The following is a 19,518-nucleotide window of genomic DNA, read 5'->3' on the forward strand; positions in this document are numbered from 1 at the left end:
CCGCGGTGAGCGCCGACATGCCGGGGGCGCGTTCTTCCTGCGGTCCGCGCCGGAGCCCGCAGCGCCAGCCGTGAAGAGATTTGCGGTCGGGTGTTTGTTTTCTGAGAAGGTCACAGTTTTTGCTCTTTTTCTTTCGGTTTTTTCCTTCTTCTTTTTCTTTTCCCTGCGGCGGGGGAGGGGACCGGGGGCCAAGAAAGGACAGCATGCTGGCCGGTGCGAGTAGAGTGGAGCCTCAGTTCCCGGGGTCCTGAGAGCCCAGCGCACCGCACCCGACCGTCCGGCCGCGAGCGGGGAGGCCCTCCTCCCGCTTCTCTTAACCATCGCAGCCGATTCGGCCCCGATCCCGACGTCCACACTGCAGGACCCTGGCGGCGCGGACGCGCTGAGGAACCATGAGTGTAAGGTTGCCCCAGAGCATAGACAGGTAGGTTTACGGATGATGTGCTTTTCAACACTTTCTTAAGGAAAGGCTGGGAGGGTGGGTGTTGCATTTGGATAAAAGGTTGCAAAGCCCGGGTCGGGGTGGGAGCGACCGTCTCTGGGGACCTTCCGGACCTGTCTGTGTGTTTATGTTCTCTGTGTGTGTGTGTGTGTGTCCGCGTCCTGATTCCGTGTTTTTTTAATCTACCAGCAATAGACAGCAGAGCTGGGAGAGCAGAAAGAGGGGCCGTGCTCCCATCAGCCTTTGACTTTTGCCTTGCTACAGGCTGATTTTGAGCCCCTAACACGCCAGTTTAGGGGGCGGGAGGCGACACGAGCCCGGTCACGTGAGTCCCCAGGGTGGATTGGGACTGGCTTTAGGTGTTGAGCTGCTGGGGGAAGGGCCCTGCAGGGGCGTGGGCCTCCGCCTGCTGGTTGCTACGGAATGGTGGGGCTTGGTGATGGGGTGGATTCCATTTCTAGAACGAGGAGGATGTTGCAGGCCTGACTGATGGGACAGAAACACCCTTTGCACCCATACAGGTCTGGATTTTTGCCAGTGGCTGATAATGGCCCGGCAAACGCACAGGGCACATTAGAATCTCTTGCTCTGCAGGCTTAGGGTTTAATTGGAGTCCTGCTTACGGGCGCACGTTCTAGGCTTGATCTTCTAAGCCGTTTTTAAAAAGCCTGGTTCTGCAGGATGGGCCTTTCCTCTGCCTAGGAGTTGTGGGCTCTCAGGCCTAACCTGCAGAGGCGCTGGGCCTTGGAGTCTGAGCCCGGGACCCACCCCCCACCAGCCTCTGCTTCACTGGTCACCACCACAGTTTACAACTTTGTGAGGCGTTTGCCCCCCCCCCCCCCCCCCCCAACGCTTTCTCCTTAAGAATCTTGACAGAGGGCTGCATTGTGGGTGCTGCACACATCCTAACTGGATGGAGATGGGTGGTTGCAGGACTGAGCACTGGCCTGGAGGCCGTGTGAGCGGAGCGGCAGGGAAGGGCAGGGAGTGGTGGTGTTTTCGGGCCAGTTAACCTTTGATTATCCATGCTAATAGTAATTTCTTTTTGGCTGTGGAACGCGGCCTGAGTATAATCTGTTCCTCCCAGACACTCCTCTGTGTGTCGTCCCCGAGTCCTGTTTAGATCAGTTCAGCATCAGATCAGCTCAGCAGTCCCCCAGCCCGGGACCTGACTTGGCAGCGGTGGGGGGAGAAGGCGGCCAGCCGCAAAGGACATAAGGCGTGTGCCCCTTCCCCTTGTTGTTGGCCTCTTGTAAAGGGAGGCCGGAGGTGCGTCGGGGCAGGGAGGTGACATGGTTGCCGCCTTCTCTGTTCCTCCTGCTGGAGTTTGGAAATTCGTGCACCTGCCTTTTGTGAGATTTGAATGGTGAGTGATTTCTTAGAAGTCGGGGATGTGAGCAGGTGGCAACCCAGGCTTAGGGGGGCAAAGAAGGAGGCCATGACGGTTCCCGAGCTAACGCGAGATGCCCCTCTGGGAGCCTGTGTATCCTCGTAGTCTTGTCGGGATTCATACAGCGCAGGACATCTTCCTAAGAGCTTTCATAGGACATATCTCATCTGGGCCCACAGCGTTTCTGAGGGGCAGACAAGTTGGATGTGATTCCGTTTTACAGAGGGGGTCACTGAGGCTCGGGAAGGATACGTGGCTTGCCCAGTGCCATCTTGCTGGACCAGTGGCAGAGTCTGAGCTCCGATGCAGGTTGTCAGGCCCAGGCTCTTCTGCTTGCCACATGCTAACAGGGTTTATGACTTGGTCCTGTGGAATGTGGTGTTAGTCTCTCCTTTTGACAGTAGGTGAAGATGCCTTTCAGTGTTCCCTTTGCACTTTTTTTTAAGGGTCATTTATTTGTTTTTAATTTATTTTTGAGAGTGGGGGACGGGCAGACAGTCGAGAGCGAGAGAGAGAGAAAGAATCCCAAGCAGAGCCCAACATGGGGCTCGATCCCACGAACTGTGAGATCAGGACCTGAGCCGAAATTAAGAGTCGGATGCTTAACCGACTGAGCCACCCAGGCGCCCCTCCCTTTGCACTTTTTAACAGTCTTGGGGCCAACACTAGCTTCTGTAGTAAAGCACCGTTTTCTCCTGGGGGATAATGTACCTTTGCAGGCTGAGAGCATTCCTCGCCTCTGCCACCACCTCAGCTCTCTTCCCCATTAGGTATCTCCCGTCGTATCCAATCTCACCCCCGAGGCTGCGGGCTCATTCTGCTGGGCCTTTGACATCTCAGGTTCAAGACTCTGGATTTTAAATAATTCATGATTTTACTCCGCACTGGAGGGATTGAGCAGAAGGAATGCTCCAGATTGTGGCGTCAGGGTTTCTCTTATAGTTTGTCCACGTGCCGTGTAGGGTCTAGCATGAGACGCCAGACGAGTGTTTCAGAAAATTGAAGGACGCGGCTCCTGCCCACAAAGAGTGTGCAGTCTATTTGGGGAGCGAGGGAAGGGTCCCGAAGACCAGGGAATGGGAACGGCAACACTAGGCTGTAAGCCGCGCACAGGCAAGGACTGTGTCTGCTTTGCTCAGCGGTAAGCTGTGCGCACTGAGCCTTCGATAACTGTGTGACAGGTGACTGTGGGAAGGAGTGAGCGTGGCAGCAAGCAGAAAGTCTTCCATTTCAGATTGTCTCAGCGCTCCGGTGTTGGTTTCCCAGGTAGTCAAAGCGGGGTCAGAGAAGGCCTCCTAGGTGGCGTGTATTTCCCAGGGGATAAACCACGTGACACAGGACCATGTTTGTGGAAAAGAACCCCCTCTAGGGGACTGACACCCACGTCCGCTGGAACGAGGGGTATTTGTGACTGATCTTTGTTTCTCCGTATTAATCGGTTGTGACTGACATGGGCCCCAGCGGCTGCTTGAGCCCCTGTCGGTTTTGCCCGTCGACCCCTCGTCTTCTCCAGAGATCCTGAAGGTGTGTTTGGTGCTGCAGGCCGAGGTGAGGACGCTGAATTCGTCTTATGGGAACGGTAATGAATTCTGCTGAACGATCTAGATCCTTCTGCCTCGTCTCCAGTGACACACGTTTCCACGCCGGCCGGGTGGGTTAGGCGGCTGCGTCCGCACGGCAGCTTTCCTCCGTGCAGAGGAAGATAGCCCCTGTGAGGCCAGGACAGACGGCGAAGTAGGAGAGTTAAGCCAAGAGGCCCTGGTTTGAGCCCTGGCATGCCCCTTAACTCCGTGACCTTGGGCAGGTCACAGACCTTCTCTGATTTCCTCGTAGGCGAAACGAGCGTTCGCTTATGTGCAAGGCCTTCTGGTTCACAAACATTTTCACGCTGTGTGTCATTTGAGGATTATAACATTTATTGCGTCTGTCTCGTGGGGCTGTTGAGAGGAGCAAATAAGATAATATATTTCAGATTGCTTTCTAAGCTGTAAAACTGTAAATTCTAGGCGGTGAACTCCTGAGTTTGATTTAGCGTCACGCGGTACTTTCTGAACTAGCCCAAAACAGATTTTGAGTGACTGAAGGATCCTTGCGTCGTTTTGAAGCATTTGACCAGAGTGAACAGGCTTTTTGTGCAGAAGTACGTGGTCGGGAGGGAGAAATACTTCTCCTGTGGTCTGTGCTGGGTGATAGACCTGAAGAATATGAGAAGAGGAAGCTTCTCAGGAGTTTTGATGAGTGGGAGGGACCGTAGCTACCTTGGCTCCCTTAGATTTGGGGTGGAAAGAATTTGTTTTGCGATCTCCGGCCATTCCCAATTCAGAGTAAATCCAGACCCAGCAACCGCCCTTATCAGAGATCTGAGGCTGAATGTAACCTTTCCCTGTCGGTAGCCTTTTTTCTAGAAGAGACTCAATCTTGGGGGTGGGGGGGGGGTGCACAGGAAGGAAGGACGGTAGAGAGCCTTGCGCTTTGGGGAAGGTCTGCAGAGAAGAGACGCTGGGTGCCCAGACAGGGCTTATGTGGAAAGGAAGGGGGTGGTTCTGGGAACTCTTCCCACCTTGGCTGCAGGTTCTTACCGAGCCCCAGGTCCTAGAAATCCCCATTCAGCTGAGTTTAGATGGTTGGCCTCCCTCCCATTCAGAGCTACAAGTAATAAGCCCCCTGAAATGCTGAGTCTCCTCCAGGACATACCCTTGCCCCGTCTGGGGTGAGATGAGAGGTAGCAGCGGATTTGGAGATGAAACGTTTGGTGGTTAATCACCACTATGGCCGGAGCACGCTGAGCTCAACTCCAGATTCATTCACTTCAAAAGCATTTTTGAAAGAGCGCCTTTTTTTTTTTTAATTTTTTTTTAATCTTTATTTATTTTTGAGACAGAGACAGAGCATGAATGGGGGAGGGTCACAGAGAGGGAGACACAGAATCTGAAACAGGCCCCAGGCTCCAAGCTGTCAGCACAGAGCCCGATGTGGGGCTCGAACTCACGGACCGTGAGATCGTGACCTGAGCCGAAGTCGAAGTCGGCCGAAGTCGGCCGCTTAACCGGCTGAGCCACCCAGGCGCCCCGAAAGAGCGCCTTTTGATTAACAAATTTATTTAGGGCTTTGTTTTGTTTTGTTTGTTGTTGTTTTTGGTCGGGCTACTGTCAGAGTCCTTGCCACCCATTTAAGAGAATAAATAAAAAATATGAAAAGTTAAGTGATGGTATGATTTCATCAAAAATAAAAAGATCTTATGAAGGGTAATGGCTCATTCCCGAATTAGTATAGAGACAGAGTCCTGGAAACTCATAACCCTCACGGAGTGGAGTTTGGGAGCCCGGGCCAGCACCCCGCACCGCCGCTCTGAAGGTCTGGGTGGGATCCCATGGGAGGGAAGGGCTTCCGTGCGTGTGTCGTCCCGGGAAACGCCACAGGAGTTGTTTTAATCTATGTTGACGGAGTCCGCTTCGTGTCTTCATAGTGGCACTTACCGCCTTTCGGTCTCCACTTTGTTTTTTTTATTTTTATTTTTTTTTTTTAACGTTTACTTAGTTTTGAGACAAAGAGAGAGACAGAGCATGAACGGGGGAGGGTCAGAGAGAGAGGGAGACACAGAATCGGAAGCAGGCTCCAGGCTCTGAGCCATCAGCCCAGAGCTCGACGCGGGGCTCGAACTCACGGACCGCGAGATCGTGACCCGAGCCGAAGTCGGACGCTTAACCGACTGAGCCACCCAGGTGCCCCTGGTCTCCACTTTAGTGGCGTGTTAATCTTGGTTTGTTATTTTATTTTATTTTATTTATTTAAAAAAACTGTTTTTGTTTTATTTTACATTTGGGAGAGACAGAGCGAGCAGGGGAGGGGCAGAGAGATGGAGACAGAATCCGAAGCAGGCTCCAGACTCCGCGCTGTCAGCACAGAGCCCGATGCAGGGCTCGAAATCATGAACCGCGAGATCATGACCTGAGCCGAAGTCGGGCGCTCAACTGACTGAGCCACCCAGGCGGCCCATTGGCATGTTATTTTAAAGCGGTTTATCGCGTGGCCTGAAGAGCCTCTTCGGGGACCCCCCCGGGGTCCGTGCATGCTTTCCCTTCTCAGCCCCTGAGTGGCCCATGGCAGGACCCGCACACAGCCCGGCTCTGGCCTCCAGGGTCACTCCTGCGCCCCGTGGGGGTCAGCAGCGCTCACGAAGCTACAGGTCCTGTCTCAGAAGAAAAAAGGAATCGTTCCTTCACTCAGTCACGCTGGGTCCCTCCCGAATGGATCTTTAGGGCTCTGAGTGACAGGGGAGCACATCAGCCCGCAGCCTCTTGGGCTCGGTCCCTCCGAGAACATCATGCGTGTGTCCTTTCCGGAACCAGGACTTTTCCCCCGGGGATCTTGGTCTGGCCTTCCGGGAAATGGTGAAAGTGAAAGTTTGCAAAGACCCGGGAGCAGAGCTGGTGCTGCAGGGATGGAGGAGGGGAAGTGCGCTGAGGGGCCCGGAGCAGGGGCTGCAAGGTGCTCTCACACCTGGAAGGACACCCGGAGCTGTGGCAGGAACGTCACACGCGTCCTAAGGCTTAAGGGGTCACCTTGCCCTTTCCTGTTGGCTCCAGAATGGACGCCTCTGGGGCTAGTTGGCAGCAGGTGGAGTGTCTCTCCCATACCGGCTGGTCCCTCGAGGAAGGTGGCTCCACATGGCTGGCACACTTAGGGTCTCAGACTTGCCTCTGCTCCAGTTTAAGCCCATTTCATTGTCTTTTCATCCTGACTTCAGCGTAGGCCCTAAAATCACGAGTATTCTTTTATCTCTTTGTTTGACTTCAGGGTTTTCGTCCTCATTCTAAAGAACAGCAAACTAAGATATGAACGCACAAGGAAGGAGCTTTGAAAAGTCAGGGGAAGTGATTTCAGAGTCTTGATTTCCAGCACTTTCTCCGCCAGTATTTGAAGCCACCATAAGGTGGTCTGCCGGGGTCTGTCGTCACCGGTCGTGGCCTGGCCTCAGGTGCTAGGGGGGACCGGGTGACTCCAGCAGCCTCCCAGGTGATGCCTTGTGATCTGTAGTCCGCTTGCTGGACGGCAAATATCTATCAGACAGCCACACACCTAGCTCAGTCCTTGGTGTCCTGGCAGGTAACGTCGGGAGGGAACGTTAGCGAAACAACACGTAACCACGAAAGGATAGTAGTGATTGCTCAAGTCCGTGTGTGTCGAGAGGTGCGTTCTGAGGAGAGGAGAGAGCGGGTGCTGAGAAAGGCAGCCGGGAGAGGGCAGGGGGAAATCAGGGAGAGGGGAGGGGCCACGGCAGACACGCAAACAGCACCGCCAGAGGTTCTAGGTGGGACCAGCATGGGGCGCGTCGGGGTGGTAAGATGGTGTGTGTTTGCAGAGCAGGGAGAAAGTAGGTTGTCGAGGTGGGCAGGATGGGGGGATAAAGGCGTTCGGACTCGATGCGGGAGGGAGAAGGGAGCCAGTGAGGTTTGTGTGTTACGTGGCAGAGAGAATGCGGACTGCGGACGTCGACAGGCAGATCGGAAGAGAGCCTGGGGCCCGCAGGCCGGCAGGGAGGTTGTGCGGCCGTCTTGGCAAAAGATAACGTGGAACAGAGAAGAGAGGCAGGACCCGAATGACACCGTGGAGGGGAAATCTGCAGGGTCTGTTAGGGCTGAATCCCATTTGATTTCCAAGGTGTCGAGACAGGTTGGCTGCGAGGAGGGTCAGGCTGTCGCTGGAGAGAATGGGACCGTCCGTAAGTCTGTCCCCTATCGGCTCCCAGTAGTTCGCTGACTGTGGCCGCAGCCAGCGATCACTTCCCTTGCCGACACGGCCCTTGGGTTGGGCCTCCTGACCACATAGTTGTAGTTCTTCGTGGCAGCCTCTTGAAGGGAGCGGGAAGGGAGTCGGGTCTGGGAGATCCCTCGGGAAACTGGTCCTGGTCTGAGGAGGCGGGCACATGTGTGACGGGGATGAACTCACACTGCGCCCCCACGCGGCAGACCGGGCCCCAGGGCCGGGGGGCGGGTGGCATCTCTGCGGGAGAGGTGCTGGGACCAGAGTTACAGAGTCCAGGATTTGGGGCGAGAAGGTCTTTGTGGGAGCCCCCACTCAACCACCACCCGGCCGTGCGAATTCTGTGTCGTCAAGGTGGCTGGTGGGACCAGGACCAGACCGGCCTGGGCTCTACTCAGCTGTCACGGAACACCCGGGTCTGGGGGCTCCGGCCTGTGCTCGCCCTAAACTAGGGACTGGCAGACATTGCTCCGGGGACACCGAACAAACACGGGACGGTACTTAAGAACCCAGTGCGCAGGATCTCGTCCTAAAGGCATCCTTTGCCAGACACCCACAGTGCCTTTCCTTCCCTGCCCAGACCCCCCAGCTGGGGCTCCGTGGCTCCTTCCTTCAGCTCGGCCCACCTCTTCTTACTGTGCCCCCCACCCGCTTCCTGGGCCCACACGCCCCTCCGCACCTGTACTCGGGCCTGCTCTTCCCCCCACGACTTCAGGGAGGCCGTTTCTGGTGAATGCCACCGCGCTTGTACGTCTCTGTCATTCAGTGTCCCTTCTGTACACACGTACAGCAGTTGGACTCTCACCCTTTGTGTAAAATCATTCACGTAGGGGTCCTAGCAGAACGCCGCACCCCTGGCGCCCTGTGGTCAGCAGGTGCCGGTGTGCTTCTGTCCTTCCCATGCTCTGTGTCGGTGACAGCGTCTCTTCCTGTCTCTCCGTTCCTGTGGGTTGATGTCTCGTGCCCAGCTGGCTCTCTCCATACGGCATGCATACCTGCCTGCTGTTAACTGACTTCACCTGCAACTCCTCCTGGACATTTCCCATCCCCACCGGGCGTGGCCACGGAGTTTTCGAGGAAGCAGCTCTCTACACAGTGCTGCCGGGAACGGAGACCAAGAATTCAGTGCTCGGTCTTGGGCACTTGGCGTTTCTTCTAGGGACAGAGCAGCCTTGTTGGGGCTGCTTCTCAGAGGCCGGGGGATTTCCCCACTGGCGGCCTGGCTTCCGGGCTGCTTCTCCCCGAGGGGGTCTGACGGCACCGGGCCCACCCTGCTATTGTCCTGCCCGCCCCAGGCCCCAGGCCGGCCCCATTCAGTTCCCAGAGCAGACCCACGGAGAAAGACCGCTGTTGTCTGGGGGAGACTGGGGGAGACGGTGGAGAGAGTGCAGTCAGCAGCCCTGTCAATGGACCTTGTGTGGGGCCAGAGACGCACGCCCTTCCTGCTCAGGGCCCTGGGGACGGGGGCAGAAACCACTGCGTGCCAGTGTCTTCGCAGGGACAGGGCTGAGGTTCGGGAGGGTCCGTGCTGGCACTCAGGTTGAGAGGTCTGGTCCACTTCTCGAACCTTCAGGGCTTCAGCGGGAGTGAGCTGCACACACTGCTCTCCGCTGGGCGGAGAGACAGAAGGTAGCGGGCAGTGTGTGATCCCACTGCGAGCTCTCTTCGGTGACACCGGCTGACGCACGCGGGAGGGACACCGAGGAAGGTTTCCTGGAGGGAGGGACCTTGAGGCCTAAAACAGAGCCAGGCTAGCGGGGGCAGGAAGGGCGAGGTGTGTGTGGGGGGGGGGGGGGGTGGCCACGGGACAACGAATAGGTGAGCCTGGACGACGGCAAGGAGCCGGGGCCCGTGTCTGGGTTCAGGGGGTGACGTGAATGGGACGTGCCCTTAGGAAAACTGGGGTTCCTGTGGCATCGGTGGAGCAGTGACAGAGCCGAGAGGTGATCAGGCAGGGAGCTGTCGCCGGGGGTGGAGAAGGACGGTGGGACACTGAGCAGCGGCTGCGTGGGGGAGGACGGTGCCCCATCCTCGGTGCGGGTGGGGGTCCCCCTCGAACGGGAGCGCCGGAGGGACAGCGTGCTGCAGGGAAGGAGGAGCAGGGCGCACCCCTCGCGGGCAGGGGCTGGGGCCCGGCGGGCCGCCCGCACCCAGGGGAAGCGAGAGCGGGTCCCACAGAAGAGGCTGGGAGGGAGCAGCGGAGAGGCAGCGGCGGAGTGTCGAACGCTCCCACGGGCTGAAGGCGGAAGGGATAGAGAAATGTCTGGACGTAGAGCATTTTCTTGGCCTCTGGGCCTGGAGGGCAGGTGGGAGCCAGTGTGCAGTGGGTTGAAGAGAGAAGAGAGGGTGAGGAGACGGTGACAGTCTGGTCCATTCTCGTACGAGGTCTGCTCAGGAGGAAGGGGAGGTCCTTGACGGAGGGACTTTGAGTTCAGTTTCTCAAGGCAGGACTAGGCTGCCTGCAGCGGAGGTTGCAGTTGTAGGCATCCGACAGAATCATCTAGAACCTCTAGAGATGTGTGTTAGCATACCCACGGCAGGGCCTCCCCCCTGGGAGTCACCTCCCCTCCCTCACCCAGGGAGGCTGTTTCTGACTCCCTGAGCTCGGATTGGGATCTGGTCTGAACATTTGCATCTTCACCAACTTCCCGGGCGAGGCCCCTGCAGGTGACTCCTGTGCGGGTCGCGGCGGGTGGCCCACGCCTAGAGAACCACCGAGGACGCCTGCGGCCCTGCTTAGGTCTTCTGGTGCACGCACAACAGAGCTTTGTATGCGTGCTTCTCTCTGCTGGGAATTTTCTCAGTAGCTCGGGAACATCCGGGGGGGCAAGGGCTGGTCACTCTGTAACCTTGCTGCCTAACCTGGTGCCACTTAGATGCCCAACGCGGGATTTCTGGGCCCTCGTCTGTGAAACCTCATTTAGCCTTTGTCTGCCTACCTCTGGTGTAGGTGCCAGTAAACCCGGTCTACTAAAGATCTCCAGGGGTTTATATAATTTCATAGTGAACTAAAGCCAAAAAGAAGGTCAGAAAAGAATTGTATAGAAATTTCAAGGTTTATATTAAATGCCAAAATTGAATATCCATAATTTCAGCAATTCAGTTTTGTATTGAAAGAATACATTTTCTAACGTGGTTGGCAGACTGATCCCCGGCTCTGAATTTTCCAGTGGGCAAGATCCTTGACGTGCCGTTGATTCCCCTTAGAATGTTGGCAGAGCTGTTAAAACGTGGGTCCTGCCCCCAGAGAGCTTCCGTCTCTGGAGCCCACTTCTGTGGAGAGGCGGTTCTTGCCCTGTCAGCCCACACTGCCCTCCACTGGCGGTGTCTTTGCAGGGTGGGGGTACCGTGCTGTTCTGGGGCCCCTGTCGCTTCCCTTGAAATTGGGCTGAGGGACTGCACAGCTGGGGTTTCCAAGAGTCCCCTGACCCTTAGTCTCTCCTTGGTTTCATTTTCCTTTTTTCTCTCTGAATCAGTGGGTTGTTTCTTTCAACTTCTAGAAAACCCCCTGGGTTCTCCAGACCAGTGGCCACAGAAGTCTGAGGTGTAGGTATAGGTCGTGGACCATGATCAGTGCGGGCCAAAGCCAGGCAGCTTCTGCAGGATTCCTGACCCCACTACCGGCCCTGGGATCATCTGATTATGCACCAGGATCCCAGAGGAAATCCGGGTTCTCCTAGCAGGGCCCGGCTTGGGCCTGACGGCTTTGCCGCTTTAGCGTTGGTCTTTCACTAGTTCTGAACTTGAGGCCTGACAGGTGGAGAAAGGACTGGGTGCAACATGGGGGCAGAGACCGCTCCCCTGTCAAGATCTTGCTGCACATTTGTTGGTCTGGGATGTGGGAATTTTGTATGGATTCAACACACGTATCAAATACATATTCAATGTTAGGCAGTGTTTTAGGCACAGGGGATACACTGGGACTTAGATTGCACCGGGGAAAACAGACAAGTGAGTATATAACTTGCTTTCGTTGTTGTCTGTGATCCAAACATAAGTGAGTTTAGTAGAAGCTGGGTTCGTAACTGCCACGGGAGAGGCAGGACGGGGATGTGTCAGGGTGAAAAGAAAGATCCGAATCGAGAGGGCAGTCAGTGTTTGAAGCAGGGGAGGACGTGGTTGGTGGGGAGAGAAGGAGGGCAGGTATAGGAGCCAGGAGAGAGCACTGATGGCCTCCTTTGTACTTTGCAGTATAACGTATCGTTGGTGGAGCAGTTTTGTCTCTTGTCCTGTTGAGGTAGTTGGGCCAGTATTTGCGTTCACGTGTCGCAGACGTGGAAATGGGCCCAGAGAGGCTGTGGTGACTTACCTGGGTGTGGACACTGGTGAGTGACAGAGCCGGGACTAGAGCCTGGCATGGCACGGTTCCACTCTCCTTGGCCCGGCGGGGCCTAGTGGGCATGCATGTCCTGGGAGGGAGCCAGGCCTCAGGCGTGCCCGGCAGGAAGAGATTGGGGACCAGGAATCAAGCCTCCTCCAGGAAGACCTCCTTGCCCCTGGCCCACTCGGGATCTGAGGGCTTGCATTCACTGGCTGGTTGATGACCCGGAGAGGGTAGCACTTGAGCAGGGGCTGGGTGGGTTGGGGGTGCCGGGAAGAACCAAGTGTCCCCAGCAGTCACTCCGAGCCCTTCCACCACGCGGCGTGTGGCACCTTGGAGCTCCTCAGGGGCTCGTCTGTGTTCTCTGTGGTGGCCGGGACCGTGTCGCAGGTGGGTGCTCAGTGAAGTTTTACTAAAGGAATGGATACAATTTTTTGAAGATTTTAAGTTACCTCTACACCTAACACGGGGCTCACACAACCCCAAGATCAAGACGCACGTGTTCTAGCAACTGAGCCGACTGGGGGCCCCTACCATTTTTTCATTGACGGCTTTATAGAGGGTAATTCACATACCTAAAATTCACCACTTTAGAGCGTACAAGCCAGTGCGTACAAGTTAGTGTATTCAGGGTTGTGCAGCCATCCCTACTTGCTAATTTCGGGAAATTTTCATCACGCCAAAAAGAACCCTTGTGCCCATAGCGGCCGCTCCCCGTTGCCCCTCCCCCCAGGCCCAGGCAACCATTCATCTACTTTCTGTTTCTGTAGATTCGTTTATTCTGGACATTTCCTGTAAAGAGAATCCTACAATATGTGGCCTTTTATGCCCGGCTTCTTTCACTTAGCACGGTATTCTCAAGGCTCCTCCGTGTCGTGGCATGTCAGTGCCTCGTTCCTTTCTGTGGTCGAACGCCGTCCCTTCGCACGGGGAGACCACCAAGGTCATCCACTCCTCGGTGCGCGGGCACCGGTGTGTTTCCACTTCCCGCTAACTGGCCGCCGCGGACATTGACGCGTCGTGTCTGTGGGGGCGCGTGTTCTCGTTTGTCTCGGGCCCGTACCTGGCGGGGGACGTGGGGGGATTGCCAGATCATGTGGCAACTGTATGCTTAGCGTTTTTAAGGGACCGCCAAACCGTTTTCCAAAACGGCTGCACCACTTTACATTCCCGCCAGCAAACCGTGAGCCTGGTTTCTCTTCACCTTCACCGACACTTGCTACTGTCTGTCTTACAGCCATCCTCGTGGGTGGGAAGTGGTTTCTCGTGATTTTCGTTTGTTCCCTTAATGAAAACTCACGGTGACCATCTTTCACGTGCTTATTGGCCATTTACATATCTTCTTTAGAGAAACGTCCATTCAGATCCCTTGCCCATTTTTTGTTTGGATTATTGTCTTTTTATTGTTGAGAAACGGATACAGTTTCAAACTAAATGACCTAACCTCGGGGGCCTTAGTTTCATCAGTGATCCAGTGGGAGAGTCTCATGTGGTGTCTGAGACCCAGGTCCCCACCTTCTCCGTAACAGTCACCTTGCCGGGCCGGGACTCTGAGCTCCGTTTTCCTCCTGCGGTCTCGCCTCTGTCGCTTTGGTTATTTACCCCAGAGACTGAGTTGCTTGGGAGCGCTGTGAGCCGAATTCCTTTGGAGAAGTGTGTGTGTGTGTGTGTGTGTGTGTGTGTGTGTGTGTGTGTGTGTGTTTTCTAGGACAACGGTTTGAGGAATGGTGCTGAACGGGTAGGGAGCACAGAGGAGCAGAGGGCAAGAAGACAGCTAGAGCAGGTAGGGAAAAGAATCTCCCAAAGTGGCAACTGTGACGTTCTCTTTCCTTGGACTGACAAGAGTGCTGGCGGGCGCACAGCTGACCTCTGTCTGCCAGGAGCCCGCTGGCGGCCCGCGCTGCCCCCGTGTCATCAGGGCCGCTCGCCGAGAGTCTGCTTCGTGTCACTTCCTGTCTCAGTGAGCTGTGTGACGGTGCCGTTGCGAGCACCAGGATGCAAAGCGGACAGAGGCTGAGCGCCCACTTAATAACCAGCCCCACGGCCCCGAGTGTGCAGTGCCGTCCCCGTGCTCCTGCCGTGCACTTCAACCTCACCGTGGGCGTGTGAGGAGGGCCTGGGGTGGATGAGGGAGGGTGACCTGCTTTCCCTTCCCTCCTCTCCCTCCTTGGACCTGGCGGCCCTAGGACGCACTGTTGTGACAGCTTTTTCCCACGTTGGAATCGTCCCCCTTCTGGTACAGCTCAGCTCCTCCATCTTCCCATGAATGGGGGACCTTCCGTCCCTGGTGCTATTTAACAGGGGCCCCGCTCGCTCATCCGTGTGGCTGCCCAGTCTGTCACCGTCATCGCGTGCGGAGCCTTTTATACGAAAGCTACAGGACCGGAGAAGGAATGGGCTCGGGCAAGAAGATGACCGGCTCATGGGCCCGGAATCCACGCTTCAGGAAGGCGAGCAGAAAAGGGGGTGAGGAGGGAAGGAGGAAGTGGCCACCGGCAGCCTGAATTCGACTGGAATCCGGATTCTTTTCCCTCCGCCAGACTCACGCCGCATCTCGTTTTGGCCAGCATCCTCTCCGTCAGCTTCCACTCCTGGCTGTGCTGCGTGCTCGCGTCTCCGCCAGATGCCTTGAAGAAGCTCATGGGGACGGGTGGTCGCCGACCTCGCCTTTCCTTAACGGCTGATGATGTTGGGCATCTCCTCCTGCGCCTGGTGGTTGTTTGCATACCTTCTTTGGAGAAGTGTCTGCTGTTGAAGCAGCCTTGCCTTCCTCGGACAAATCCCGCTTGGTCGTGACGTATCCTCGTCTTCCCGTGTTGGTGGATTTGATTCACTAGTAGTCTGATGAATTTTCGTGCATGTGGTTTTATTTAATCATTACAACGACGCTCTGAGAATTAGGGTCCTCGTGAAGATGCCAAGACAAGTAGGCAGCTTGCCTGTGACCAAATGGCGTCAGAACTGGACCAGGAACACTCGACTTCCGAATTTAGTATGATTTTCTTTCCAGTGCTCCACTTTGCCCCTCTTTACAAAAAAAAGTGTTTTAATGTTTTTGAGAGAGAGAGACGCACACAAAGTGCAAGCAGGGGAGGGGCAGAGAGAGAGGGAGACACAGAATCCAAAGCAAGCTCCAGGCTCCGAGCTGTCAGCACAGAGCCCGACGCGGGGCTCAAACCCATGAACTGTGAGATCATGACCTGAGCCGAAGTCAGACGCTTAACTGACTGAGCCACCCAGTGCCCCTTTCCCTCTTTCTAGTGTAGGTAACCAACAGTAGGTTTCATTTATGTGGGCTGTTGTCCTTTTTTAAAGCCTCATCACTGTTGCTTAGAGTGTAAATTCCCAGAGGGTGGTCTCATTAATGCTCTTGTCACATGGCCACACAGGACTTAACATCGGATGCATTTGGGATGGTAATGAAATTTATATCCTTGATGGTTACTGATTTGATTGGAAATGTGTCCTTGTCTCTTTGTGGAATCTGGAACATTTCCGAATAAGGACATACGTGTGATTCTTCTTTCTTTTTTCGGTACCCAGAGTTTGCTGTGCCCAAATACATACTCACTAAAGACCGAGGGGTGGGAGGGGTGCGTCTCTGTAGTGCCCACCTGAAAGTTACCCCTTAGACGTCCCTTACGTACCCTGCTGGCCGCGTATTCGTTGGGTGTCGTCTCCTGCCTGAACTGTGTGCCCCATCACACCTGCCTCTCTACCTCCTTTCCGCACGGTGACTGGTTCATCAAAGACTGGAATCATTGAGAACTTGCTGATGGAATCTCCTCATTGTATCTTTTGCTTTTCCTCCCTTTCCGATGTGAGCATAGGCAGACTGCAATCCATTTCACGTTGGGGTACACACATTTAGAGACCCAGGAAAGCTCTGGGGCAGCTCAGGAGAGTGAGTAGGGGGTGCGTGGGCAGACATCTACCTGTGAGCGTGTGACCCTGGCACGCACGTCTGAACGCTCTTGAACCGTCATTGTCTGCAGGTCACCCGGCGGCCTTGTGTGTGTGCCAGCATCGCTCTCTGTGACACCTCAGCTCCTGCTCTGGTGTCAAATGGGAGAGGGGTGGTGACAGTTCGTTTCAATATTAGTCAAAGCCTGACATCCCTGAGAATATCTTCTGCAAAACAAAACCATGTATTAAGTTACAGAGGCAGATGAAATTGCTTTTTGGATGATCTGTTTTTGCCGATTATTTGTGCTGCCTCTCCGATAACGTGGGTATTTGGGACTTACTTGCCTGTGCATTAATTGATTAAGTAATCATTTGTACGTACAAGTAGATAGAATGCAAGAGTATGCCCCTGTTGTGATTTTCCCTGTTTTAAATCCAGAGGCCATCGCCTCGTTTTGTGATCTAGCGACACTGTGGCCTGGACGATGAGCAGGGTGCCTTGGGGCAGGCTTGTGTTACCAGGAAAAGGCGCCTGCCTGCGTCTCTATAATTGAGAAGCACAATGTTGTGTTTCTGTGTGGGCCCAGAATACTTTTTTCCCTTAATGCTGGGTTTTTTTTTTTCCTTTTAGTAGCTTTATTAAGGTATATTTGATGTACCATCAAAACGCACACACTTAAATAGAGTATACACCTTGATGCTTTTTGGCGTATGCGTGTGCCTCTGACACTGTCACCACAATCAGAATAACGAACATACTCATCACCCCCAAATGCCCTTTTCATCTCTCTCTCCTCCCCAACCCCGAGGAACTTTCCTTGGGGATTTCCTTCTTTCATGGTAGATTAGTTCCCATCTTCTCTAATTCTGTCCAAATGGAATCATACACTGTGACCGCTTTTCTTGTCTGACCTCTTTCCCTCGGCACAGTCATCCGAGGCTAACCCGTGTTCTACAGGTCGGCGGTGTGTTCCTTTTTATTGCCGAGTAGTATTTCAGTTTATGGGTCACTTGTGTGTCGGCTCCCCCGTTGACGAACAGTTACAAATAAAGCTGCCGGGAACATTTGTGCGTAAGACTTTGTGCAGACCTCGGCTCCCGTTTTTCTCGCACTGACCCTGGTGTCGTGTGCTAGGTGTGTGTTAACATCACGAGATGTGGCCATACCATTTTCCAGAGTGCTTTTACAGTGTTGTATTCCCACTAGCGGTGTGTGAAAGTTCCAGCTCCCGTGCCCTCCAGCCAGCACGTGATGCGGTCAGTCTTTTTCACCGTAACCGTGTGGGTGTGTGCGCAGCGATGTCTTACTGTGGTTTTAATCAGCGCATCCCTGATGACCAGCGGTGCCGAGCATTGTCGATGTGCCTGTGTGCCACACATGAGTCTTCCTGGATGAAGGGCTTGTTCAGGTGTTTTGTCCCTTTCTTAATTAGATATAATTGCTTACGATTAGTTAAGTTATTGAGTTGTAGGTGTTCTTTGTGTATTCTAGAGTTTCTCTGTCACATGTTTTTGTAACTGTTTTCTTCCAGTCTGCGACTAGCTTGTCCATTCTTATAACTCTTTCTTTTAAAGCTTGTTTTAAATTTGCATACAGTATGGTGCGCCTGGGTGGCTCAGTTGATTGAGTGTCCAATTCTTGATTTTGGCTCGGGTCATGATCCCAGGGTCGTGGGATCAAGCCCTACGTTGGGCTCCACACTGAGCGGGGAGCCTGCTTGGGATTCTCTCCCTCTCCCTCTGCCCCTTCCCCCCTGCTTACTTGCTCACTCTTTCTCTCTCTCTAAAATAAACTTTAAAAAATAAAATAAAAACTAAGTTTGCATACAGTAGAATACAGTATATTTAGAAAGGCAAAGTTCTTAATTTTTTTGACGTTTTATTTTTTGAGAGAGCACAAGTGGGGGAGGGGCAGGAGGGAGAGGGGAAGACAGAGGATCCGAAGGGAGTTCCGTGCTGACAACAGAGAACCCGATGTGGGGACTGAACTCGTGAACCACAAGATCGTGACTGGAGCTGAAGTCAGACGCTCAGGACGCTCAACCGGCTGGGCCACCCAGGCACCCCTAAAAGTTCTTGATTTTGATGAAACACAACCTATCAGTTTTTCCTTGTGTAGCTTGTGCACTTTTTATTTAGAAAATACTTGAGGGGCGCCTGGGTGGCTCAGTCAGTTGAGCCGCCTCATTTTGGCTCAGCTCATGCATGACCTCACGGTTCATGAGTTCAAGCCCTGCATCGGGCTCTCTGCTGTCAGCGCAGTGCCTGCTTTGGATCCTCTGGCCTTCTCTCTCTCTCTCTGCCCCTCCCCTACTCGTGCGCGCGCTCTCTCTCTCTCTCTCTCTCTCTCTCTCAAAAATAAATAGGTAAAAACTTAAAAAAAGAAGTTGGTTCTAGCTCTTATGTTTAGAGCTCTGATTTATTTGTAGTGACTTTTTGTGTGAGATTGGGGCAAGGTTATTTATTTATGTATTTGGCACATGGGCGCCCAGTTCTAGCACCATCTGCCAGAACACGTATCCTCTCCCTGCTGCATTTCACTGGCATCTTTGCTGCGGATCAGTTGATCGTACGTGTGTGGTCTGGACTCTTCTTTGTTCCGCGCACTCTCTCTCTCTCTCAGTAACACGGCTTTGGTTATTGTAACCTTATTGGAAGTCTCGAAATCAGGAAATGCAAGTTTTTCCAATGCTGTTCTTTTGTTTTCAGTGTTAAATTTTTGCTTATTCTGGGTCCTTTTTGTTTCCATATAGATTTTAAAATTAGGGGCGCCTGGGTGGCACAGTCGGTTGGGCGTCCGACTTCAGCCAGGTCACGATCTCACGGTCCGTGAGTTCGAGCCCCGCGTCAGGCTCTGGGCTGATGGCTCGGAGCCTGGAGCCTGTTTCCGATTCTGTGTCTCCCTCTCTCTCTGCCCCTCCCCCGTTCATGCTCTGTCTCTCTCTGTCCCAAAAATAAATAAATGTTGAAAAAAAAAAAATTAAAATCAGTTTGTCGTTTTCTACAAAAATGCCTCCTGGGATTACGACCGAGAGCTTGCTGGCTCATAGTTCGGTTGGAGGCAAAGGTGCCCTGACGACACCCGGTCCTCTGGCCAGCAGGGTTGGCGTATTTCCCTGTTTATGGAGGCCTTGACTTTCTCTCACCGCTATTTTACAGCTTTCAGTGTACGGGTCTTTATCGGTCTTTTGTCAGATTTCTCCCTCCATGTTTCATAGTTCTGACGCGGTTTTAAGTGGTAGTTTTTACAGACCAGTGTCAGTTGTTTTTTTTTTTAATGTTTGTTTATTTTTGAGAAAGCGTGAACGGGGAGGGGCAGAGAGAGAGGGAGACGCCGTATCCGAAGCAGGCTCCAGGCTCCGAACTGTCCTCACAGAGCCCGCCACGGGGCTCGAACTCACAGACCGTGAGATCATGACCTGAGCCGAAGTCGGACGCTCAACCGACTGAGCCACCCAGGCGTCCCAGGTTTCAGTTATTTTGTATATGGTTTATTTTTGTACATTGATCTTGTATCCTGCAACCTTGCTAAATTCACTTATTAGTTCTTGTAGTTTATTTTGTTAATTCTCCAAGATTTTAGAATCAGCTGTCTGGTTCTAAATCATGTCGTAGGGCAGATGATAACAGTTTTTGCCTCTCCGTTTCCAATCTGTATATTTTTGAGTTTTGGGGGAAAATCGGGATTTTACAGCT

The 19,518-nt window shown here is 53.9% G+C and overlaps 1 protein-coding gene across 1 annotated transcript in view; it reads left to right on the forward strand.

Moving 5' to 3' along the window:
- Positions 1-6: 6 nt before the first annotated feature.
- Positions 7-19,518, forward strand: part of ARHGEF11 (Rho guanine nucleotide exchange factor 11) — an 87,679-nt gene continuing 68,167 nt past the window's right edge. The window contains 1 exon segment of the mRNA XM_049634754.1: positions 7-424. Within this exon segment, the coding sequence (XP_049490711.1) occupies positions 393-424 (32 nt within the window). The 5' untranslated portion in view covers positions 7-392.

The sequence above is a fragment of the Panthera uncia genome, chromosome F1 (assembly GCF_023721935.1).
Source record: "Panthera uncia isolate 11264 chromosome F1, Puncia_PCG_1.0, whole genome shotgun sequence".
NCBI lineage: Eukaryota > Metazoa > Chordata > Mammalia > Carnivora > Felidae > Panthera > Panthera uncia.